The sequence below is a fragment of the Triticum urartu genome, chromosome 5A (assembly GCF_056163025.1).
Source record: "Triticum urartu cultivar PI428250 chromosome 5A, HENAU_Tu73, whole genome shotgun sequence".
Lineage (NCBI taxonomy): Eukaryota > Viridiplantae > Streptophyta > Magnoliopsida > Poales > Poaceae > Triticum > Triticum urartu.
The window spans coordinates 29,502,494-29,529,764 of record NC_141877.1 but is presented as its reverse complement, the minus strand read 5'-3'; the positions used below and the strand labels follow the sequence as shown (position 1 = coordinate 29,529,764).

Here is a 27,271-nt window from a genome sequence, read left to right as displayed (position 1 = left end):
AATCGAAGCCCTCCGATGGCGGCAATCCTTCCACGAAATCCATGGTGAGGTCGCACCAGGGAGCGGTCGGCACGGGCAAGGGTGTGAGCGTGCCCGCCGGCTTGGACTGCTCATGCTTGGCATGCTGACAGACTGGGCACTATCGCACATAATCGGTGACGTTGGTCTTCAAGCCATCCCACACAAAAAGCTTCTTGATGCGCTGGTATGTGGCCATCGCGCCAGAGTGGCCTCCGACCGCGCTGTCGTGCAGAGCGCTGATGATCTTGGTGCGCAAGGCCGTGTTCTTACCGATCCACAAACGCTCCTGCTTGCGGATGAGTCCCTTGTAGAGCTCGTACCCGTCGTCGTCGGGGCTGTGGATCGCGAGCCGTGCCAGGCGATCCTGCGCCTCGGCGTCCGTGGCGTAGGAGTTCGCCACCTCTTGAACCCATGCGGGCTGGCAGATGGAGAGCGCATCCAGGTTCAGAGATGCACCCACGCGAGAGAGAGCATCCGCAGCGCCGTTGTCGCTGCCGCGACGATAGCGGAACTTGAATTGGAGTCCCACCAGCTTGGCCATGGCCTTGCGCTGCAGATCGGTGGCGAGCCGCTGATCTTGCCGTGATGATGGTTGCAAGTACGCGCGCCACTTCTCCACGGCCATCATGACGGCGATGAACTCCTTCTCGTACGCCGACAGCCTCTGGTTGCGCACGCCTAGGGCCTTGCTGAGAAACGCCACCGGGTGCCCTTCCTGTGCCAGCACCGCGCCCACGCCAGTGTCGCAAGCGTCCGTCTCGATCACGAACGGTCGTGCGAAATCTGGGAGCGCGAGCACCGGCGCGGTCACCATGGCGTGCTTGAGGAGGTCAAATGCCACTTGCGCCCTCTCGGTCCACTCGAAGCCCTTCTTGGTTAGCAAGCTCGTGAGCGGCTTGGCAATGATGCCGTAGTGCTCGATGAACTTGCGATAGTAGCCGGTGAGGCCGAGGAAGCCGCGGAGCTCAGTGGCAGTTGCAGGGGTCGGCCATGCCACCATAGCTTGTGTCTTCTCCGGGTCCGTGGCGACGCCGTCCTTGGAGATGATGTGGCCTAGGTAGGAGATGCTGTCTTGAGCAAACGAGCACTTGGACTCCTTGGCGTACAGCTGGTGCTCGCGAAGCAAAGCGAGGACGAGGCGAAGATGCTCCAGGTGCTCCTCCAGGGTTTCACTGAAGATCAAGATGTCATCCAAAAATATGATCACGAATTTACGCACGTACTTGGCGAAGATTGCATTCATGAGGCATTGGAACGTGGCTGGTGCGTTCGTCAGCCCAAACGGCATGACCTTGAAGTGGAAGTGGCCATGGTGTGTCTTGAACGCCGTCTTCTCTTCGTCGCCTGCGCGCATGCGTATCGGGTGGTAACCAGCGTGGAGGTCCAGCTTGGAGAAGAAGGCCGCTCCAGCCAGTTCATCGAGCAACTCGTCGACGATGGGTGGTGGAAATTTGTTCTTGACCGTGGCGTCGTTGAGCCGGCAGTAGTCGATGCAAAAGCGCCATGTGCTGTCCTTCTTCTTGACGAGCAGCACCGGCGCGGCGAACGGGCTCATACTGTGCTCGATGACACCTAACTCGAGCATTTCGCGGACTTGGCGCTCGATCTCGTCTTTCTGGAGGGGCGAGTAGCGGTACGGGCGCGAATTGGCGGGGCGCGCGTCGTCCACCAGGGTGATTGCATGATCGTAACGGCGGTGAGGAGGTAGGCCCTTTGGCTCGGCGAACACGTCAGCGAACACGTCGGCGAAGTCCGTCAGAACACTCTGAACACTTGGTGGAATTTTGGTTGCAGGTGGCTCGGGTGCGCGGGGCAAATCCAGCACGGCCATGTACCAAATGTCATTGCCGGCGTGCCATTTGCACAGCTGCTCGGGCTCGATCTCCTCCACTTGCTCGAGCTGCTTCTGTCGAACACCTTGCAGGGTGATCGTGCCGCCGTGGTACTCGAATGTCAGCGTCTTGTCAAGCCAGTGGCAGCTCATGGGACTGAACTGCTCCAACCAATCCATGCCGAGCACGCCGACGTAGGCGCCCAACTCCAGTTGACGCATATCGGTGGTGAAGGTGTGACCCTGAATCCACCAGTTCAGTCCTTGCACCATACTGTTGCAGGTCATGCGTTCGCCGTTGGCCACACGGACCTCCACCGCGGGCACGGAAACGGATTGGGCATGCACGCGCTCGGCGAACGCCTGGGAGATGAAGCTGTGCGTGCTCCCGGAGTCCACCAGCAGCAGCATGACTTGATTGCCGACGAGTGCGCGCAGACGAATGGTGCGCGGCGACTCGGTGCCGGCTACCGCGTGAGTGGAGAGCACGCAGCACTCTGGTTCAGGGTCCGGATCAGCCGGTGCGTCGAGCAGGTCCAGGGCGTGCACCGCGTCGTCGCTCAGTACTTCTCCGTAGTCGCCAACCTGAATCGTGAGGAGTTGCATGGCCGGCTTGCATCGATGGTCACGGGAGTAGCGATCACCGCACTTAAAGCAGAGTCCGTTGGCGCGGCGGTGCTCCCGCAGTTGCCGCTCGCGCGCCAGGTCGTCGTTGGGGGCGGCCGTGCCGCCTGGCCGTGGCGCCCCCATGGCTCGAGGAGGAAGCGGTAGTGGCGGCGGTGGTGGAGGAGGTGGTCGCCCAGCCGGAGTGATCCGCGGTCGAGCACGTTGCGTGCTAGCTTCTTCTTCGATGATTCGAGCCAACACCGCCGCACGCGTGATGCTTGACGGCTCCTGAAGGCGAACTGCAGCCCGTAACTCGTCGCGCAAGCCCAACAGGAATTGGGTGACGAACAGCTTGGTGTTGAGCGACGCGTCGAGGGCGTGCAAATGGTACATGTGGGTCTCGAACACCGTGCGGTACTCGGCGACGGTGCCGGTTTGGCGTAGTTGCAGCAATTTGTGCATCTCCATCTCGAATTCGTCAGGTGCGAATTCTGTGATGATTGCCGCAGTGAACTCCTGCCACGACGGCGGGCGATGAGTCTGTCTGTACGCTTGGTACCAGTGCGCGTCGTGGTAGTCGATGTAGAGCGACGCCGTTGTCACCCAGCTGTGTGGAGGAACACGATAGAGGTCGAAGTAGGTGATGCAGCGGTCGATCCAGAGGCTGGGTGCGTCGCCGTCGAAGTGCGGGAAGTCGTGCTTCGGTGGCTTGACCGTGTACTCCTCGCGCTGCCCGGTGTGTGCGTCGCGACCCGCCACGAACGCGTTCGTCTGCCCCACGCCCGCGTAGGACGGGGCGTGCCGCGTGGGTAGCAGCGGTGGTCCGTTGTTGGCGAGGCGGACGGCTGGGCCTTGAGGACGAGCGCCGCGGTCGTGATCCAGCGAAGTCACCGCAGAGGCTTGTTGGAAATATGCCCTAGAGGCAATAATAAAAGGGTTATTATTATATTTCCTTGTTCATGATAATTGTCTTTTATTCATGCTATAATTGTGTTAACCGGAAATCGTAATACATGTGTGAATACATAGACACCAACATGTCCCTAGTAAGCCTCTAGTTGACTAGCTCGTTGATCAACAGATAGTCATGGTTTCCTGACTATGGACATTGGATGTCATTGATAACGAGATCACATCATTAGAAGAATGATGTGATGGACAAGACCCAATCCTAAACATAGCACAAGATCGTATAGTTCGTTTGCTAGAGTTTTTCCAATGTCAAGTATCTTTTCCTTAGACCATGAGATCGTGTAACTCCCGGATACCGTAGGAGTGCTTTGGGTGTACCAAACGTCACAACATAACTGGGTGACTATAAAGGTATACTACAGGTATCTCCGAAAGTGTCTGTTGGGTTGACACGGATCGAGACTGGGATTTGTCACTCCGTATGACGGAGAGGTATCTCTGGGCCCACTCGGTAATGCATCATCATAATGAGCTCAAAGTGACCAAGTGTCTGGTCACGGGATCATGCATTACGGTACGAGTAAAGTGACTTGCCGGTAACGAGATTGAACGAGGTATTGGGATACCGCCGATCGAATCTCGGGCAAGTATAATACCGATTGACAAAGGGAATTGTATACGGGATTGATTGAATCCTCGACATCGTGGTTCATCCGATGAGATCATCGTGGAGCATGTGGGAGCCAACATGGGTATCCAGATCCCGCTGTTGGTTATTGGCCGGAGAACCGTCTCGGTCATGTCTACGTGTCTCCCGAACCCGTAGGGTCTACACACTTAAGGTTCGGTGACGCTAGGGTTGTAGAGATATGAGTATGCAGTAATCCGAAAGTTGTTCGGAGTCCCGGATGAGATCCCGGACGTCACGAGGAGTTCCGGAATGGTCTGGAGGTAAAGAATTATATATAGGAAGTGAAGTTTCGGTCATCGGGAAAGATTCGGGGTCACCGGTATTGTACCGGGACCACCGGATGGGTTCCGGGGGTCCACCGGGTGGGGCCACCCATCCCAGAGGGCCCCATGGGCTGAAGTGGGGAGGGGAACCAGCCCATAGTGGGCTGGTGCGCCCCCCAAGGCCCACCCCTTGCGCCTAGGGTTAAAACCCTAGGGTGGGGGGGGGGGCTCCCCACTTGCCTTGGAGGGGCACTCCACCCCCTTGGCCGCCCCCCCTAGGAGATTGGATCTCCTAGGGCCGGCGCCCCCCTAGGCCCCCTATATATAGTGGGAGGAAGGGAGGGCTTCTGACCCATGCCTTTGGTGCCTCCCTCTCCCTCTCCAACACCTCCTCCTCCTCCATAGATCTTGGCGAAGCCCTGCCGGAGTACTGCTGCATCCACCACCACGCCGTCGTGCTGCTGGATCTTCATCAACCTCTCCTTCCTCCTTGATGGATCAAGAAGGAGGAGACGTCATGCTGACCGTACGTGTGTTGAACGTGGAGGTGCCGTCCGTTCGGCGCTAGGATCTCCGGTGATTTGGATCACGTCGAGTACGACTCCCTCATCCCCGTTCTTTGAACGCTTCCGCTCGTGATCTACAAAGGTATGTAGATGCATCCGATTACTCGTTGCTAGATGAACTCATAGATGGATCTTGGTGAAACCGTAGGAAAATTTTTGTTTTCTGCAACGTTCCCCAACAGTGGCATCATGAGCTAGGTCTATGCATAGTTCTCTTTTGCATGAGTAGAACACAATTTGTTGTGGGCGTAGATGTTGTCAACTTTCTTGCCGCTACTAGTCTTATTTTGCTTCAGCGGTATTGTGGGATGAAGCGGCCCAGACCGACCTTACACGTACGCTTACGTGTGACTGGTTCCACCGACTGACATGCACTAGTTGCATAAGGTGGCTAGCGGGTGTCTGTCTCTCCCACTTTAGTTGGAGCGGATTCGATGAAAAGGGTCCTTATGAAGGGTAAATAGAAGTTGACAAATCACGTTGTGGCTTTCACGTAGGTAAGAAAACGTTCTTGCTAGAACCCTATTGCAGCCACGTAAAACTTGCAACAACAATTAGAGGACGTCTAACTTGTTTTTGCAGCAAGTGTTTTGTGATGTGATATGGCCAAAGTTGTGATGAATGATGAATGATATATATGTGATGTATGAGATGTTCATGCTATTGTAATAGGAATAACGACTTGCATGTCGATGAGTATGACAACCGGCAGGAGCCATAGGAGTTGTCTTTATTTTTTGTATGACCTGCGTGTCATTGAGAAACGCCATGTAAATTACTTTACTTTATTGCTAAACGTGTTAGCCATAGTAGTAGAAGTAATAGTTGGCGAGCAACTTCATGGAGACACGATGATGGAGATCATGATGATGGAGATCATGGTGTCATGCCGGTGACAAGATGATCATGGAGCCCCAAGATGGAGATCAAAGGAGCTATGTGATATTGGCCATATCATGTCACTATTATTATTTGATTGCATGTGATGTTTATCATGTTTTTGCATCTTGTTTACTTAGAACGACGGTAGTAAATAAGATGATCCCTCATAATAATTTCACGAAAGTGTTCCCCCTAACTGTGCGCCGTTGCGACAGTTCGTTGTTTCGAAGCACCACGTGATGATCGGGTGTGATAGATTCCAACGTTCACATACAACGGGTGTAAGACAGATTTACACATGCAAACACTTAGGTTGACTTGATGAGCCTAGCATGTACAGACATGGCCTCGAAACATAGAAGACCGAAAGGTCAAGCATGAGTCGTATAGAAGATACGATCAACATGAAGATGTTCACCGATGTTGACTAGTCCGTCTCACGTGATGATCGGACATGGCCTAGCTAACTCGGATCATGTTACACTTAGATGACTGGAGGGATGTCTATCTGAGTGGGAGTTCATTATATAATTTGATTAGATGAACTTAATTATCATGAACTTAGTCTAAAATCTTTACAATATGTCTTGTAGATCAAATGGCCCACGTTGTCCTCAACTTCAACGCGTTCCTAGAGAAAACCAAGCTGAAAGATGATGGCAGCAACTATACGGACTGGGTCCGGAACCTGAGGATCATCCTCATAGCTGCCAAGAAAGATTATGTCCTAGAAGCACTGCTAGGTGACGCACCCATCCCAGAGAACCAAGACGTTATGAACGCTTGGCAGCAGCGTGCTGATGATTACTCCCTCGTTCAGTGCGGCATGCTTTACAACTTAGAACCGGGGCTCCAGAAGCGTTTTGAGAGACACGGAGCATATGAGATGTTCGAAGATCTGAAAATGGTTTTTCAAGCTCATGCCCGGGTCGAGAGATATGAAGTCTCTGACAAGTTCTTCAGCTGTAAGATGGAGGAAAATAGTTCTGTCAGTGAGCACATACTCACTATGTCTGGATTACATAACCGCTTAACTCAGCTGGGAGTTAATCTCCCGGATGACGCGGTCATTGACAGAATCCTTCAGTCGCTTCCACCGAGCTACAAGAGCTTTGTGATGAACTTCAATATGCAGGGGATGGAAAAGACCATTCCTGAGGTATTTTCAATGCTGAAATCAGCAGAGGTAGAAGTCAAAAAGGAACATCAAGTGTTGATGGTCAATAAAACCACTAAGTTCAAGAAAGGCAAGGGTAAAAAGAACTTCAAGAAGGACGGCAAGGGAGTTGCCGCGCCCGGTAAGCAAGCTGCCGGGAAGAAGCCAAAGAATGGACCCAAGCCCGAGACTGAGTGCTTTTATTGCAAGGGAAGTGGTCACTTGAAGCGGAACTGCCCCAAATACTTAGCGGACAAGAAGGCCGGCAACACAAAAGGTATATGTGATATACATGTAATTGATGTATACCTCACCAGTATTCGTAGTAGCTCCTGGGTATTTGATACCGGTGCGGTTGCTCATATTTGTAACTCAAAGCAGGAGCTGCGGAATAAGCGGAGACTGGCGAAGGACGAGGTGACGATGCGCGTCGGGAATGGTTCCAAGGTCGATGTGATCGCCGTCGGCACGCTACCTCTACATTTACCTACGGGATTAGTTTTAAACCTCAATAATTATTATTTAGTACCAGCTTTGAGCATGAACATTGTATCAGGATCTCGTTTAATTCGAGATGGCTACTCATTTAAATCCAAGAATAATGGTTGTTCTATTTATATGAGAGATATGTTTTATGGTCATGCTCCTATGGTGAATGGTTTATTCTTTATGAATCTCGAGCGTAATGCTACACATATTCATAGTGTTAATACCAAAAGATGTAAGGTTGATAATGATAGTCCCACATACTTGTGGCACTGCCGCCTTGGTCACATAGGTGTCAAACGCATGAAGAAGCTCCATGCAGATGGACTTTTAGAGTCTCTTGATTACGAATCATTTGACACGTGCGAACCATGCCTCATGGTAAAAATGACCAAGACTCCGTTCTCAGGAACAATGGAGCGAGCAACCAACTTATTGGAAATCATACATACTGATGTGTGCGGTCCAATGAGTGTTGAGGCTCGTGGTGGCTATCGTTATGTTCTCACCCTCACTGATGACTTGAGTAGATATGGGTATGTCTACTTAATGAAACACAAGTCTGAAACCTTTGAAAAGTTCAAGGAATTTCAGAGTGAGGTTGAGAATCAACGTGACAGAAAAATCAAGTTTTTGCGATCAGATCATGGAGGAGAATACTTGAGTCACGAATTTGGCACACACTTAAGAAAATGTGGAATAGTTTCACAACTCATGCCGCCTGGAACACCTCAGCGTAATGGTGTGTCCGAACGTCGTAATCGCACTCTATTGGATATGGTGCGATCTATGATGTCTCTTACCGATTTACCGCTGTCATTTTGGGGCTATGCTTTAGAGACTGCCGCATTCACTTTAAATAGGGCTCCATCGAAATCCGTTGAGACAACAACGTATGAATTATGGTTTGGGAAGAAACCTAAGCTGTTGTTTCTAAAAGTTTGGGGATGCGATGCTTATGTCAAGAAACTTCAACCTGAAAAGCTCGAACCCAAGTCGGAAAAATGCGTCTTCATAGGATACCCTAAAGAAACTATTGGGTATACCTTCTACCTCAGATCCGAAGGCAAGATCTTTATTGCCAAGAATGGATCCTTTCTAGAGAAAGAGTTTCTCTCGAAAGAAATAAGTGGGAGGAAAGTAGAACTTGATGAAGTATTACCTCTTGAACCGATAAGTAGCGCAACTCAAGAAAATGTTCCTGAGGTGCCTGAACTGACTAGAGAGGAAGTTAATGATGATGATCATGAAACTTCAGATCAAGTTGCTACTGAACTTCGTAGGTCCACTAGGACACGTTCTGCACCAGAGTGGTACGGCAATCCTGTCTTAGAAATCATGTTGTTGGACAACGGTGAACCTTCAAACTATGAAGAAGCGATGGCGGGCCCGGATTCCAACAAATGGCTGGAAGCCATGAAATCCGAGATAGGATCCATGTATGAAAACGAAGTATGGACTTTGACTGACTTTCCCGATGATCGGCGAGCCATAGAAAATAAATGGATCTTTAAGAAGAAGACATACGCGGATGGTAATGTGACCATCTATAAAGCTAGGCTTGTCGCTAAGGGTTATCGACAAGTTCAAGGGGTTGACTACGATGAGACTTTCTCTCCCGTAGCAAAGCTGAAGTCCGTCCGAATCATGTTAGCAATTGCCGCATACTATGATTATGAGATATGGCAAATGGACGTCAAAACGGCATTCCTTAACGGTTATCTTAAGGAAGAACTGTATATGATGCAGCCAGAAGGTTTTGTCGACCCTAAGAATGCTAACAAGGTATGCAAGCTCCAGCGATCCATTTATGGGCTGGTGCAAGCATCTCGGAGTTGGAATATTCGCTTTGATGAGATGATCAAAGCGTTTGGGTTTATGCGGACTTATGGAGAAGCCCGCGTTTACAAGAAAGTGAGTGGGAGCTCTGTAGCATTTCTCATATTATATGTAGATGACATACTTTTGATGGGAAATGATATAGAACTTTTGGACAGCATTAAGGCCTACTTGAATAAAAGTTTTTCAATGAAGGACCTTGGAGAAGCTGCTTATATATTAGGCATCAAGATCTATAGCGATAGATCAAGACGCCTCATAGGTCTTTCACAAAGCACATACCTTGATAAGATATTGAAGAAGTTCAATATGGATCAGTCTAAGAAGGGGTTCTTGCCTGTGTTACAAGGTGTGAAATTGAGCTCAGCTCAATGTCCGACCACGGCAGAAGATATAAAAGAGATGAGTGTCATCCCCTATGCCTCAGCCATAGGGTCTATTATGTATGCCATGCTGTGTACCAGGCCTGATGTAAACCTTGCCGTAAGTTTGGTAGGAAGATACCAAAGTAATCCCGGTAAGGAACACTGGACAACGGTCAAGAATATCCTGAAGTACCTGAAAAGGACTAAGGACATGTTTCTCGTTTATGGAGGTGACGAAGAGCTCGTCGTAAAGGGTTACGTCGACGCTAGCTTCGACATAGATCTGGATGACTCTAAGTCACAAACCGGATACGTGTATATGTTGAATGGTGGAGCAGTAAGCTGGTGCAGCTGCAAGCAGAGCGTCGTGGCGGGATCTACATGTGAAGCGGAGTACATGGCAGCCTCGGAGGCAGCGCATGAAGAAATTTGGGTGAAGGAGTTCATCACCGACCTAGGAGTCATACCCAATGCGTTGGGGCCGATCAAACTCTTCTGTGACAACACTGGAGCTATTGCACTTGCCAAGGAGCCCAGTTTCACAAGAAGACAAGGCACATCAAGCGTCGCTTCAACTCCATTCGTGAAAATGTTCAAGATGGAGACATAGATATTTGTAAAGTACATACGGATCTGAATGTCGCAGATCCATTGACTAAACCTCTCTCTAGGGCAAAACATGATCAACACCAGAACTCTATGGGTGTTCGATTCATCACAATGTAACTAGATTATTGACTCTAGTGCAAGTGGGAGACTGTTGGAAATATGCCCTAGAGGCAATAATAAAAGGGTTATTATTATATTTCCTTGTTCATGATAATTGTCTTTTATTCATGCTATAATTGTGTTAACCGGAAATCGTAATACATGTGTGAATACATAGACACCAACATGTCCCTAGTAAGCCTCTAGTTGACTAGCTCATTGATCAACAGATAGTCATGGTTTCCTGACTATGGACATTGGATGTCATTGATAACGAGATCACATCATTAGGAGAATGATGTGATGGACAAGACCCATTCCTAAACATAGCACAAGATCGTATAGTTCGTTTGCTAGAGTTTTTCCAATGTCAAGTATCTTTTCCTTAGACCATGAGATCGTGTAACTCCCGGATACCGTAGGAGTGCTTTGGGTGTACCAAACGTCACAACGTAACTGGGTGACTATAAAGGTATACTACGGGTATCTCTGAAAGTGTCTGTTGGGTTGACACAGATCGAGACTGGGATTTGTCACTCCGTATGACGGAGAGGTATCTCTGGGCCCACTCGGTAATGCATCATCATAATGAGCTCAAAGTGACCAAGTGTCTGGTCACGGGATCATGCATTACGGTACGAGCAAAGTGACTTGCCGGTAACGAGATTGAACGAGGTATTGGGATACCGACGATCGAATCTCGGGTAAGTATAATACCGATTGACAAAGGGAATTGTATACGGGATTGATTGAATCCTCGACATCGTGGTTCATCCGATGAGATCATCATGGAGCATGTGGGAGCCAACATGGGTATCCAGATCCCGCTATTGGTTATTGGCCGGAGAACCGTCTCGGTCATGTCTACGTGTCTCCCGAACCCGTAGGGTCTACACACTTAAGGTTCGGTGATGCTAGGGTTGTAGAGATATGAGTATGCAGTATTCCGAAAGTTGTTCGGAGTCCCGGATGAGATCCCGGACGTCACGAGGAGTTCCGGAATGGTCCGGAGGTAAAGAATTATATATAGGAAGTGAAGTTTCGGCCGTCGGGAAAGATTCGGGGTCACCGGTATTGTACTGGGACCACCGGATGGGTTCCGGGGGTCCACCGGGTGGGGCCACCCATCCCGGAGGGCCCCATGGGCTGAAGTGGGAAGGGGAACCAGCCCATAGTGGGCTGGTGCGCCCCCAAGGCCCACCCCTTGCGCCTAGGGTTAAAACCCTAGGGTGTGTGTGTGGGGGGGGCTCCCCACTTGCCTTGGGGGGCACTCCACCCCCCTTGGCCGCCGCCCCCCTAGGAGATTGGATCTCCTAGGGCCGGCGTGTTGGGGAACGTTGCAGAAAACAAAAATTTTCCTACAGTTTCACCAAGATCCATCTATGAGTTCATCTAGCAATGAGTGATCGGATGCATCTACATACCTTTGTAGATCGCGAGCGGAAGCGTTCAAAGAACGGGGATGAGGGACTCGTACTCGACGTGATCCAAATCACCGGAGATCCTAGCGCCGAACAGACGGCACCTCCACGTTCAACACACGTACGGTCAGCGTGACGTCTCCTTCTTCTTGATCCAGCAAGGGGGAAGGAGAGGTTGAGGAAGATGGCTCCAGCAGCAGCACGACGGCGTGGTGGTGATGGAGCTGCAGTACTCCGGCAGGGCTTCGCCAAGCTCTATGGAGGAGGAGGAGGTGTTGGAGAGGGAGAGGGAGGCCCCAAAGGCAAAGGTAAGAGGTCCTCCATCCCCCCCACTATATATAGGGGGCCTAGGGGGGGGGGCGCCAGCCCTAGGAGATGCAATCTCCTAGGGGGGCGGCGGCCAAGGGGTGGGGGGCTTGCCCCCCAAGCAAGGGGCGCCCCCCCTTTAGGGTTTCCCCACCCTAGGCGCATGGGCCCTAGGGGAAGTGGCACCCCAGCCCACTTTGGGCTGGATCCCTTCCCACTTCAGCCCATGGGGCCCTCTGGGATAGGTGGCCCCACCCGGTGGACCCCCGGGACCCTTCCGGTGGTCCCGGTACAATACCGGTGACCCCGAAACTTGTCCCGATGGCCGAAATAGCACTTCCTATATATAATTCTTTACCTCCGGACCATTCTGGAACTCCTCGTGACGTCCGGGATCTCATCCGGGACTCTGAACAACATTCGGGTTACTGCATATACATATCCCTACAACCCTAGCGTCACCGAACCTTAAGTGTGTAGACCCTACGGGTTCGGGAGACATGTAGACATGACCGAGATTGCTCTCCGGTCAATAACCAACAGCGGGATCTGGATACCCATGTTGGCTCCCACATGCTCCTCGATGATCTCATCGGATGAACCACGATGTCGAGGATTCAAGCAACCCCGTATACAATTCCCTTTGTCAATCGGTATGTTACTTGCCCGAGATTCGATCATCGGTATCCCAATACCTTGTTCAATATCGTTACCGGAAAGTCACTTTACTCATACCGTAATGCATGATCCCGTGACCAGACACTTGGTCACTTTGAGCTCATAATGATGATGCATTACCAAGTGGGCCCAGTGATACCTCTCCGTCATACGGAGTGACAAATCCCAGTCTTGATCCGTGTCAACCCAATAGACACTTTCGGAGATACCCGTAGTATACCTTTATAGTCACCCAGTTACGTTGTGACGTTTGGTACACCCAAAGCACTCCTACGGTATCCGGGAGTTACACGATCTCATGGTCTAAGGAAAGGATACTTGACATTGGAAAAACTCTAGCAAGCAAACTATACGATCTTATGCTATGTTTAAGATTGGGTCTTGTCCATCACATCATTCTCCTAATGATGTGATCTCGTTATCAATGACATCCAGTGTCCATAGTCAGGAAACCATGACTATCTGTTGATCAACGAGCTAGTCAACTAGAGGCTTACTAGGGACATGTTGGTGTCTATTATTCACACATGTATTACGATTTCCGGATAACACAATTATAGCATGAATAAAGACAATTATCATGAACAAGGAAATATAATAATAATGCTTTTATTATTGCCTCTAGGGCATATTTCCAACAGTTCATTGTGTTACCAAGAAAGGAGGTATTATTGTTGTTCCTAATGATAAGAATGAACTTATTCCACAAAGAATTGTTATAGGCTATGGAATGGTAATTGACTTTAGAAAATTAAATAAAGCAACTAGAAAAGATCATTACCCTTTGCCTTTTATTGATCAAATGCTTGAAATATTATCTAAGCAAACACACTTTTGCTTCCTTGATGGATATTCTAGCTTTTCACAAATACCTGTTTCTAAGCCTGATCAAGAAAAGACTACTTTTACTTGTCCCTTTGGAACCTATGCTTATAGATGTATGCCTTTTGGTTTATGCAATGCACCTGCTACCTTTCAAAGATGTATGCCTGCTATATTCTCTGACTTTTGTAAAAAGATTGTTGAGGTTTTCATGGATGACTTTTCTGTTTATGGGAAGTCTTTTGATGATTGTTTAAGCAATCTTGAGCGAGTTTTGCAGAGATGTGAATAAACAAATCTTGTCTTGAATTGGGGGAAGTGCCACTTTATGGTTAATGAAGACATTGTCTTGGGTCATAAAATTTCCGAAAGAGGTATTGAAGTGGACCAAGCTAAGGTTGATGCCATTGAGAAAATGCCATGTCCTAAAGATATAAAAGGTATTCGTAGTTTCCTAGGTCATGCTGGTTTCTATAGGGGATTTATCAAAGACTTCTCTAAAATTTCTAGGCCTCTTACTAGTCTCTTGTAGAAGGATATTCCTTTTGTTTTTGATGATGATTGTTTAGAAGCCTTTGAAACACTCAAGAAAGCCTTAATTTCTACACCTATTGTTCAACCACATGATTGGAACTTGCCTTTTGAAATTATGTGTGATGCTAGTGATTATGCTGTTGGTGCTGTTCTAGGACAAAGAGTTGATAAGAAATTGAATGTTAGCCATTATGCTAGTAAAACTCTAGACAGTGCTCAAAGAAATTATGCTACTACTGAAAAAGATTTTTTAGCAGTGGTGTTTGGTTGTGATAAATTTAGACCTTATATTGTTGATTCAAAAGTAACTATTCACACAGACCATGCCACTATTAAATATCTTATGGAAAAGAAAGATGCTAAATCTAGACTTATTCGATGGGTTATCTTGTTGCAAGAATTTGATTTACATATCATTGATAGAAAAGGGGCTGAGAACCCAGTAGCTGATAATTTGTCTAGGCTTGAAAATGTGCTTGATGACCCACTACCTATTGATGATAGTTTTCCTGATGAGCAGTTAGCTGCAATAAATGTTTCTCACAGTACTCCTTGGTATGCTGATTATGCTAATTACATTGTTGCTAAATATTTACCACCTAGCTTTACATACCAATAAAAGAAAAAAAAATTCTTCTATGATTTAAGACATTACTTTTGGGATGACCCACATCTTTATAAAGAAGGAATAGATGGTATTATTAGATGTTGTGTACCTGAGCATGAACAGGGACAAATCCTATGGAAATGTCACTCCGAAGCTTATGGAGGGCATCATGCTGGAGATAGAACTGCTCACAAGGTATTGCAGTCTGGATTTTATTGGCCTACTCTCTTCAAGGATGACCGTAAGTTTGTCTCATCTTGTGACTAATGTTAAAGGATAGGTAATATTGGTAAGCGTCAAGAAATGCCTATGAATTATTCACTTGCTGTTGAGCCATTTGATGTTTGGGGATTTGATTAAACGGGACCTTTTCCTTCCTCTAATGGGTATACTCATATTTTGGTTGCTGTTGATTATGTTACTAAATGGGTAGAAGCTATTCCAACTAGTAGTGCTGATCACAACACCTCTATTAAAATGCTTAAGTTATTTTCCCAAGGTTTGGAGTCCCTAGATATTTAATGACTGATGCTGGTTCACACTTTATTCATGGTGCTTTCCGTAAGATGCTTGCCAAGTATGATGTTAACCATAGAATTGCATCACCCTATCATCCTCATTCTAGTGGTCAAGTTGAACCTAGCAGTAGAGAAATAAAACTAATTTTGCAAAAGACTGTTAATAGGTCCAGGAAGAATTGGTCTAAGAAATTAGATGATGCACTTTGGGCTTATAGAACAACATATAAAAATCCTATGGGTATGTCTCCATATAAAATGGTTTATGGAAAAGATTGTCATTTGCCTCTTGAGTTATAACATAAAGCATATTGGGAAGTTAAAGAGATCAACTATGATTTCAAACTTGCTAGTGAAAAAAAGGTTATTTGATATTAGCTCTCTAGATGAATGGAGAACCCAGCCTTTTGAAAATGCAAAATTATTTAAATAAAAAGTTAAAAGATGGCATGACAAAAGGATTAAAAAGCGTGAGTTCAAAGTTGGAGAATATGTTCTTTTGTAAAACTCTAGTTTTAGATTCTTTGCAGGAAAACTCCTCTCAAAATGGGAAGGCCCATATGTCATTGAGGAGGTTTACCGGTCTGGAGCCATCAAAATAAATAATCCCGAAGGTTGTCAATGGGCAACGAATAAAGCATTATATCTCAGGTATGCCCATTAATGTTGAAAGTAATATTATCCAAACTTTGACACCGGAAGAGCACATAAAATAGTCCTTCCGGAACACCCCCAAATCGTGAAAATAAGGAGGTACATGATACGGTAAGTAAACGGACGCCGAAAAATCCACAAAAATATTTTTTTATCAGTTTTGGAATATTTAAGTATTTTAGGAATAAAGAAACTTCCAGGAAGCGTACCCTGGTGGGCACAATACACCAGGGCGCTCCAGGCAGCCTAGTGCGCCCAGGTGGGTTGTGCCCACCTGGGACACCTTCCGTAGTCCGTTTTTCTTCGGTATGCTTGTCCTCCAAGATAAAAAATCTATATATACTTCCCGAACCTGTTGATCACTGTATCACGGAGAAATCCTCCATTCTCTTTTCTTGCTGTTTTCTGCGCAGTTTTGAAAGTATGTCGTCTCAAGACTCTGACGGAGAGGGCTATGTCTCACATCTCATTGCTGACCCAAAGACTTATGGGGATCTATCTCCTTATGGTCGAACTACAGATGACGAGGAGGATGCTCACTTGATGAGGGTTGATGATTCAAGCTCGGAGGAGGAGGATGTTCCTCTACCTCAACCTAGGGATATGCACATGGAGTTCAAGAAGTCAAGTCTCCCTAAGAGAGCTAACCGTTCTAAAAACTGATCTATTCCTTTTCGTTTTAGGCACAAATGCAAAGGGGATTTATGTGACAAGATCTTGAAGCTGGAGTTGGAAGTCGATGATTTAAAGGAGGTTATTGCTCTCCTCAACTACAACATGAAAAAGCCGAAGGCACAATTGTCATCACCACTATCATCTTCTTCACCACCAAAGGAGAACTGAGTATCGGGTATGGGCACTCCCCTTGGCTTCCGCCAAGCTTGGGGGAGGTGCCCTGGTATCGTATCATCCCACTATCTTATTACTTTTACTTATTTTAGTTTGATCTTTTGCATTAGATGAATAAAAGTTTAGTTCAATCCTTTCTTCTTTGAGAGTTTGCTTAGTGATCTATCCTTGTAATCGTGTGCAAGTTATATAATAAAGTTTAGCTTGAGTTTTTGCTTTCTTTACTTGCATGTTTCAAATAAAAGAAAATAAATAAAGAAATAAAAAGAGAAAGGAAATAAATCAATAAGATTATATACTAATCCTATGGTAGGTGATAGCACCACATAAGGAAAAGTATAAGTAGAAAATTTTATTAGAGATTGATAAACATAGCATTAGTCAATGATGCAACTCATGAAAGAATTAATAAGGGAAGAGAAGATTCACATATAAATATACTATCCTAGAAATCTTTTGGTGATTGTGAGCCCTCATAAAAATATTATATGCCAAAATTGTTGACGTTGGACAAGGAAGACAACATAATGGTTTATGTTTGTTTATATTCACATAGAAGTCATATTGTCATAGATCCTTCAACATGTGGTGCTTGCCCCCTATCTTTGCTAGCCAAATATTCCGCACTAAGTAGAGATACTACTTGTGCCTCCGAAAACCCTTAAACCCAAATCTTATTTTCAAGTGTCCACCATACCTACCTAGGGATTGAGCAAGATCGCTCAAGTAAGTTGTCATCGATGCAAAAAGGCAATAAAAATGCTTCTAAAAGTGTGAGATAATTTAGTGTAAGAGAAAATTGAGCGTTCTACGAACTTCGTCGACAAAGAATAAAAGCGACAGATTGTATAATAAAGGTAATCATCTTAAGGGGCAATACAACGTGACGTTCTCTTGCACTAAGGGATTAAGCATACAAACAAATAAGCGCATGGCAACCTCTGCTTCCCTCTGCGAATGGCCTATCTTTTAATTTTATGCATTTACTTTTATGCAAAGAGTCAAAGTTTTGCTTCTATTCCTTTTATTTTCTTCTTTGGCAAGCATCATGTGGTGAGGAAAGATCTAGGCACATATGTCCAGTTGAATATAGATAGCATGAGTTATTATTGTTGACATCACCCTTGAGGTGAGTTCATTGGGAGGCGAAACTATAAGCCCCTATCTTCCTATGTGTCCGGTTGAAACGTTTTGCTCATGGGTACGAGGTGAGTGTTAGAAATCATAGAAGACTATATGATGGTTGAGTATGTGGACTTGCCTAAAGGCTCTGATACGCGACCCTTCCTAAAAAGATGGTGAATTGTAGTTGCAAAGTTGACTGAGTACACTACAAAAAAAGACACATCCGTGACATTTTGGGCCGAACGAATTTTTTGTCATGCTTATGACACTTCTATGACGATAATTTTGACAAAACCCAGTATCATCATAGATGTGGTGGGCTCCTACTTCTATGACAAAAAATCATGACAGAAAATGGGCTTTTCGTCCTGGGCGGGCCGGAGACGCAGCTGCATGACATTCTTTGGGCCGTCCATGATGGAAAAAACCATGGTAGAAGCGAGGGCAAGGAAAATATCGGGGGAGTTCCCGGTTACGGTGGGTGGTCGGGGGCCGAGCGATGCGCTTTCCTCTCGTACATACGCGCGTGTGTGCGAGGCGTTGCCCTCTAACTGCACGCGAGTGAGGCGTTGGGCTCTAACTGAACCCGAGTGATTGCACTAGCTACGTTACTGAACCCGAGCGACCGATCCCTTGCTGTTAACTAAACTTGAGTGATTCCTTTGCTACTGCTGCTAACTGAAGCCGATCGATGCTGCCTCTTGATGAACAGTGAGCGTTGTTGGGGTTTGGATGAACAGTTCCCGGTGGGGGGTTGGATGAACATGACCCCGTGGTGTTGCCGCTGGATGAACATTACCCCGATCGATCTAGCTGGTGGATGAACAGGGCCCCGTGGAGGGGTGGATGAATAGGACCCTATGGAGGGCTGGATGAACAGGACGACCCCGTGGAGGGCTGGTTGAACAGTAGCCGGTGGAGGGCTGGATGAACAGTAGCCCGTGGAGGGGTGGTTGAATAGGACCCCGTGGACAGGGGTGGTTGAACAGTAGCCAGTGGAGGAGCGTGATACGTCTCCAACTTATCTATAATTTTTGATTGTTCCATGCTATTATATTATCTGTTTTGGATGTTTAATGGGCTTTAATATGCACTTTTATATTATTTTTGGGACTAACCTATTAACCAATGGCCAAGTGCTAGTTCCTGTTTTTTTTGCCTATTTCAGTGTTTCATAGAAAAGGAATATAAAACAGAATCCAAACGGAACGAAACATTCACGAGGATCTTTCTTGGAACAAACACAATCCAGGAGACTTGGAGTAGAAGTCAGAGACGCAACGAGGTGGCTACGAGGTAGGAGGGCGCGCCCAGGGGGGTAGGCGCGCTGAGGGAGTCCTGGATTAAGGGGTCTCCGGACAGCCGGACTATATCCTTTGGACGGACTGTTGGACTGTGAAGATACGAGAATGAAGACTTCGTCCCATGTCCGGATGGGACTCTACTTGGCGTGGAAAGCAAGCTAGGCAATACGGATATGGGTATCTCCTCCTTTGTAACCGACCTTGTGTAACCCTAGCCCCTCCGGCGTCTATATAAACCAGAGGGTTTTAGTCCGTAGGACAACAGGCAATCATACCATAGGCTAGCTTCTAGGGTTTAGCCTCTCTGATCTCGTGGTAGATCTACTCTTGTAATACTCATATCATCAAGAAGAATCAAGCAGGACGTAGGGTTTTACCTCTATCAAGAGGGCCCGAACCTGGGTAAAACATCATGTCCTCTGCCTCCTGTTACCATCCGCCTTAGACGCACAGTTCGGGACCCCCTACCCGAGATCCGCCGGTTTTGACACCGACATTGGTGCTTTCATTGAGAGTTCCACTGTGTCGTCACCATAAGGCTTGATGGCTCCTTCGATCATCGCTAGCGATGCGGTCCAGGGTGAGGCTTTCCTCCCCGGACAAATCTTCATATTCGGCGGCTTTGCACTGCGGGCCAATTCGCTTGACCATTTGGAGCAGATTGAGAGCTACGCCCCTGGCAATTAGGTCAGATTTGGAAACTTGAACTACATGGCCGACATCCGCGGAGACTTGATCTTCGACGGATTCGAGCCCATGTCGGACGCGCCGTACAGTCTTGACGAGCATGACGTAACTCTGTCGTCGGACAGTATTCAGGAGATCGCATCCGTAGCTACTCCGTCCATCAATCCGGAGCAAGTCGCGCCATCCGAGAGCGGAGGGATGGACCCCGCCATGGAGGCCGCACTCTCAGTGGCGATAGAGCTGGATACTGACTTCACCCCTTACGAGAGCCGTGTCGCCAAACCACTGGATTCATCTACGGCCACAGACTCCGAGCCGCTCATATCCGTGCCCGTCAAGTCCGGCGGGGCGCCGATCATGGAGTTCACCTCCGCGGACATCTTTCAGCACTCACCCTTTGGGGATGTGCTAAATTCATTAACACCTCTCTCCCTGTCAGGAGAACCTTGGCCAACTATGTCCGGCTAGAATGGGATGTGGGCGACGAGGAAATTCACTGCCCACCCACCACCCATTTAGTAGCCACTGTCGACGACTTAACCGACACGCTCGACTTCGGCTCCGAAGACTTCGACGGTATGGACGACGAAGCTGGAGACGAACAGGATCCACCACCCTCAGGGCACCGGACCGCCACCTCATCATATGATATATACATGGTGGACACCCCCAAAGAAGCCAATGGCGATGAGAAGACAGAGGATGATCCCTCCAAGAAGCAACACAAGCGCCGACGTCAGCGGCGCCGCTCTAAGCCCCACCATAGCAAGAACAACGATAATAATAGTCCACGCGACTCTGGAAGAGACGAGAACTGCACCACCCCGGTGGCAGAAAACGATCAAGATGCAAACTGCAAACATAGTGCGGATCCAACATCCGAACACGATGAGGCCAAAGATAAGCCTCATCAATCCCCATCTAGGGAAGAAAGCAGTCCGGACGAAGATGCACCCATCATCCCGGAAACACACTTGGAGCAAGAGAACCTCTGCAGAAGGCTTACTGCCACAACGAGAAGCCTGAAGAAACAGAAGCAAAGGCTCAAGGTCGCACAAGATACGCTCAACAGCAAGTGGAATAAAGTAACAAAGTATGGTGGAAGTTACCATCCAAAAAGCTACCCAAAGCACAAGCTATTACCGGAATTCGACGATGATGCCTTAGAGCCCATACAGCCGAAAAGCGATACGGCCAACCGGTCGGATCCACCACCCTGTGAACGCGATAGAGCGGCTAACAAAGTCACACATAAGTCAACACACGATCTACGTGAGAACTTGCATCAAAAATCTGGCGCGACTAGATCTATCTATGGATCTAGGAAGTGCTCTACGGTACACAACCAACACCGAATACTACAACCATCAGAACACCATGGCGCATCCCAATACAGGGGTACCGCACACCCCTTATGTTTCACTGATGAGGGGCTAGATCATGAATTCCCAAAGGGATTCAAACTGGTGAACATAGAGGCGTACAACGGAACCACAGACCCTGGAGTCTGGATAGAGGACTTCATCCTCCACATCCATATGGCTCGTGGAGACGATCTCCATGCCATTAAATACTTGCCCCTCAAGCTTAAAGGGCCAGCTAGGCACTGGCTGAAAAGCCTCCCCAAAAACTCAATTGGAAGTTGGGAGGAGCTCGAGGACGCTTTCCGGGCCAATTTTCAAGGGATTTATGTCCGACCTCCGGATGCAGACGATTTAAGTCATATAATCCAACAGTTCGGAGAGTCTGCCCGAAAGCTTTGGAACAGGTTCCTCACTAAGAAGAACCAAATTGTTTACTGTCCGGACGCCGAAGCCTTAGCGGCTTTCAAACACATCATCCGAGATGAATGGCTCGCCAAACACTTCGGTCAAGAAAAACCGAGAACAATGGCAGCCTTAACAAGCCTCGTGACCCGCTTTTGTGCGGGTGAGGACAGCTGGTTGGCCCGTAGTAGCACCAGCGACCCAAGCACATCCGAAGTCAGGGATGGCAGTGGTAAACCATGACGCAACAGAAACAAGCGTCGAAATAAAGAAGGTAGCCCAGATAACACGGCGATAAACGCCGGATTCAGGGGCTCTCGACCAGATCAGCGGAAAAAGCCCTTCAAGGGCAGCAGAGAAGGAAAATCTGGCCTAAACAAAATTCTTGACAAACTCTGTCAGATTCACGGCACCCCAGACAAACCTGCAAATCATACCCACAGAGAATGTTGGGTCTTCAAGCAGGCCGGTAAGCTAAACGCCGAACACAAAGGGGAAGAGACACCAAGCGAAGATGAGGATGAACCTCGCCAGCAAAGCGCCGGAGGACAGAAAAAGTTCCCACCAGAGGTTAAAACAGTAAACATGATCCAGGTGACAAAGGGGGGAAGCAATCACGCACCCCGATGCACACGCGCCATAAAGCCAGTCACCCCTAGGATCAACCCCTGGTTGGCCTACCCGATCAGTTTTGATCGTAGGGATCACAATACAAATATCCAGCGCCAAGGACTGACGGCCTTGGTGTTAGACCCAATAATAAACGGGTACCACTGCACAAGGGTCCTAATGGACGATGGCAGTGATCTAAATCTGATATATCAGGACACAGTCCGCAAAATGGGGATAGACCCGACACAAATAAGCCGTAGTAATACTACCTTCAAGGGAGTAATACCTGGCCAAGAGGCCCACTGCACAGGCTCTCTACTACTAGAGGTGGTATTCGGTTCTCCCGATAACTTCCGAAGTGAAACATTAACATTTCACATCGCTCCATTCCGAAGTGATTTTCAAGCGCTACTCAGAAGGGCGACTTTCACTCGTTTTAACGCAATACCGCATTATGCTTTTCTCAAGCTCAAGATGCATGGTCCACGAGGCGTCATTACAGTTAGCGGAAACACCAACCGTTCTTCACGTACGAAAGAGGACGCGGCGGCTTTAACAGCCGCACACTAGACGACCTCACCAACCAGAAAAAATGGCAGGTCGTCAAGACCACAGACACGGTTAGACGAGTCCGGAGTCCCATCATACATGCATGAGATTGGTTTTCGAACCCTCATAACACGATACCAGGGGCTTCCCACGTGTAATCAGGGCCAACCCAACTCAACTAGGCTTCTCTGGAATTCTGATAACTCATTCTTCTTTTCGGCACGACAACTTTCACCTAAGTTCTTTCTTTTTGCAGGTTACAATCGTGCTACACCCGTCCAGGACATGGCACAACGGAGACACAGGCGCAGACGTGCAGCAGGGACCCGCCCAAAGGTTTCTTTTTAGATTAAGGCCCTGCGTAAACCTTTTTTACTGTCTCTTGTTGCGCACATCCTCCGGATACTCCACACAATCGAGAAGGATGCCGACGTTATTGGCATGTGGCCACGCCAGGATTTTGCACGTACCTGGACACATGGGGTTTCTTATAAAGGGCATTGTTTAGCCCGGTATATGTTATAAAGGCCAAACACCTTAGGGAGTGTTCGGCGTCGCGAGTTTGGCTCTATATGCATCAGCTCCGAATCATGTCTTTTGGTCAAATGTTGGGTTTCCCCGGCTCTCAAGTTTTGGTACCTTACGTTCCGTTATATTGGCTAAGGTAGCACTGGGAGAACTACTGCGATTGTGCCATGGTTCATCCGGATGAGCACCTCAGTAGAGAAAGCCAAAAACCGACTGTCATGATATAGCGAGAGACTGGTCAACCACTCGATGACAAATCGGAATCTTCGGGATTCCTCCGCATTAATGAAGGGCCGTTTCCCAGTCATGTATGTATGCGCACCGTATTCGGACGAGTGCAGAAGTATCAGGGGCTATATAGTAGCCCCACTGTCAAACTCCTATGGCTAAGTGAAAGTGTTAAAGCAATATAGTCCGATTGCCTCGTTCGCTATGATATCACCTCCTTAACGGACCAAGACATTGGATCAAGTGTGGATATGCATCTTTTGAGAACACCCCCGCATTATATGCGTGGGGGCGGAAGCCGACGACTGCAAACTTTTAGGTTATATACATATATACATAAACGGCCGCACATGAGGTGTCAGGACCCCGATTCCAAGTCACATCGATCTAGCCGATAACACCTCATATCACTTTGCGGCCTCACGCACGGTATTCCCACGGGTGTCGCCTTACCATGGCCCGGGACCGTTTGCGCCTTTTGGCTCACGTATATGATAGTGTCGCTAGCATCCATATGACAGAGAACCCGGGCCGACATGGCTAGTCGTGAACCCAAAGCGGCACCAACCTATGGGGACAGGCATACATGAATCACATCGAGCATGTCGGTCAGCAGCGTGTGAATCCGGGCTGTAGCACTGGGCTAACAGGACTCCGGGAACCCGGGCTGTAGCAAGCTAGGCAGGACTCCGGATGTCACCGCGTGACATTTCCCTGAAGGGACAGACACATGAACGAAGTGAAACACATGCCGGCCAGTCAAGTGTCCTGAGCAGTAGTGCTGGGCTAGCAGGACTCCGGTGAACCGGGCTGTAGCGGACTACTATGGCTCATGGGAGCACTAGACTACATTTCCCCATAAGAGAGGCTGCCAACGATAAACAACTAGATTGTCGGATCCCACACATACCAAGCATTTCAATCATACACACAATATGCTCGATATGTGTAAATACAACATGACATCACAACATAACTCGACGACTCAAGTATTTATTCATTAGGCTCCGAGGAGCGAGATATTACAAACATGGGTCTCATGACCCAACAATCATAGCATACAAATCAAAGCACATGCAGAAGCTTAACATGTCTGAGTACAGACATCTACAAATGAAAAAGGCTAAGAAGCCTGACTATCTACCAGATCCTGCCGAGGGCACAAGATCATAGCTGAGGTATCAAGCTAAACGTCGAAGTCCACGTGGAACTACTAGCGAGACTGAAGTCTCTCTGCAAAACATAAATTAAGCAAACGTGAGTACAAATGTACCCAGCAAGACTTACATCAGAACTAACTACATATTCATCGGTATCAACAAAAGGGTAGTGGAGTTTAACTGCAGCAAGCCAGCTTTGACTCAGTGGCTAACCTGAACTACGACTGCAAGCAACTCTTTTGAGGTGGCGCACACGAGTCCACATATTCACCATATCAATACACCACTATGGATCCACTCCCGTCTCCCTACGAGAACGCCATCCATAGCACTCACGCTTATCTTGTGCATCTTAGAGTATCCACTTTCACTTGTCTATGAACTGTATAGGCAACCAAGTAGTCCTTTACAGCGGACGCGGCTATTCGAATAGATGATGTTAACCCTACAGGGGTGTACTTCTTCACACATGCTCTCACCACTTACCGCCGCTTACACGACATGTACTCGGCAACCTTCAAGCAGAAGCCCAACGAGGGTGTCGGCCACGGCCTACCTAAACACTCAAGTCTCTAGTCCTGGTTTATCGCCTATCCAGGTTCCATCAGTAGGGAGTCCGGCTGAGGTTTCCACATACGGCCCTGGATGATGTGTATAGGGTTCCGAGACACCAAATGGGCGCCCGGCATGCCCGGCCACGGTGTATCTACCGCATCATAGCCCACCCCTAGGGTCAGCGCTACGCACGGCGGCCAACACATATCCTATAAACACCAGAAACTAGTTGCAACTCCTAGACAGAGAACTAGGGTGGTTAAGAAGCCGAGAGGGTCCATTGGTTTCAGGCCCAATGCGTGGTAGTAGCTGGTTCTTAAATCACACATACAAATCTCGGTGCTTAAGGAAGGTTCCAATGAAACAACCCACCATGTACTCCTACATGGCCTCTCATCGATACCTTTACCAAATCGAGTTCAACACACTTAGCTCACACATAGTAGGACATGTTCACAACTTTCCAATTCATCCCCGATGAATCATACATGACACAACTCTAAGCAATAGCAGGCATGACAAACAAATATGAATGAGTAGGCACATCAAGGCTCAAACAACTCCTACCCATGCTAGTGGGTTTCATCTATTTACTGTGGAAATGACAGGTCATGCAGAGGAAAGGGGTTCAACTACCGCAACATGTAACCGTTGAATCGTTGTTGTCCTAATGCAATAAAAGAGAGCAGGAGTGAGAGAGTGGGATTGTATCGGAATGAACAAGGGGGTTTTGCTTGCCTGACACTTCTAAAGATAATATAGTTCTTCATCGGTGTCATCGATCACGTCGTCGGAAACATCGTCGACTGAGAGGGGACGGTTACCGGCAAACAGAGAAGGACACAATCAATGCAATGCAACAATATGATGCATGAATGTGACATGGCAATATGCTGTTGATTGGCCTAATGCAACTAGCAACAAGTTAAATGAAGTTGGTTTGAACACTAGGTTCAAATTCAAACTCCATATGTGCTTTCTTAAATGCCATTTAATTGAATTGTCCTAAACAGAGGATATAAGTTGCTCTAACATGCATGAAAATTCCATAAACAGATTCTTTGGATTTTTCTGATCATTTTTCATATATAATTTATTTCATTCTGAGCTAAGGATGATTTTATATGATTTTTAGAAGTTTTAATTGTTTTCTCGAGTTTTCTATATAAGAATAAATCCAGAAAAGGATTTACTACGTCAGCCTGGAGTCAGTGTGACATCAGCGGTCAACTGAGACGGTCCAGGTCAACCCTGACTTGTGGGTCCCGTCTGTCAGTGTCAAATAAACTAACTAAGTTTAGTTAGCGTTAAACTAATACTAACCTAGTTTAGTTAGTGGCCTGGGGCCCACACGTCAGTGACCCAGAGGGTCAAACTGGGTCCACCCGGGGTCAACGGTCAGTGGGGTCAAACTCACCGACGACTCGACGCCGGCGAGGCCGGAGACGTCGGCTCGGCTCGGAAAATGCCCATAGGGCACGGACGAGGCCGTTCTTGGGCTCGTTGGAAAGCTCTTGCAGGCGCGCATCGGGTGATGGTGGAAGCCGGGCCTATGGTGGCCGGAGCCGACGACGGTGAGCTCGGTTGCGGCCGCCAGAGTTCGGGCATGGGTGCGAGCAGCGTTGCGGTGTGCGAGCAAGCGAGCTGAGGCGCTAGCGGTGGCCTACGTGATGCGGTGAGTACGTTGGTCGCATGCCCGAGACCAAATGTTCAGCAGACCATCACCGATGATGAGCACGGGCGGCGGCGTGTTCGGTTGCAGGCGAGGCGATGGCTACGACACATGAGGGAAAAACGGATAGGGGGAGCAGGAGCAGGGGCTCACGGCGGTGCGACGAGCTTCTCAGCGGGCTCGGGGAAGACCCGACGGCGATGAATCGACGGCGGCGGTCCTCGGTGGCTGAGGAGGGGAACGGCGGAGCTGGCGGCGTCCAGGGGCTTGCGGCGCCTTACATCTTGGTGAGGAGGAAGAGGGGGACGAGGCAGAGCTTCTTGGCGCGTCGGCGAGGCGTGGGGTGGCCGGTGGCCGCGGTGGTGGTCAT

The 27,271-nt window shown here is 48.1% G+C and overlaps 1 protein-coding gene across 1 annotated transcript; it reads right to left on the bottom strand.

The window, feature by feature from the left end:
* Positions 1–139: 139 nt before the first annotated feature.
* LOC125506673 (uncharacterized) lies at positions 140–27,271 on the bottom strand. The gene is made up of 2 exons (XM_087523230.1): positions 27,183–27,271; positions 140–3,374 (listed from the first exon to the last, which is right to left on the bottom strand). Exons 1-2 carry the CDS (start codon positions 27,269–27,271, stop codon positions 140–142), a joined length of 3,324 nt encoding a protein of 1,107 aa, XP_087379356.1.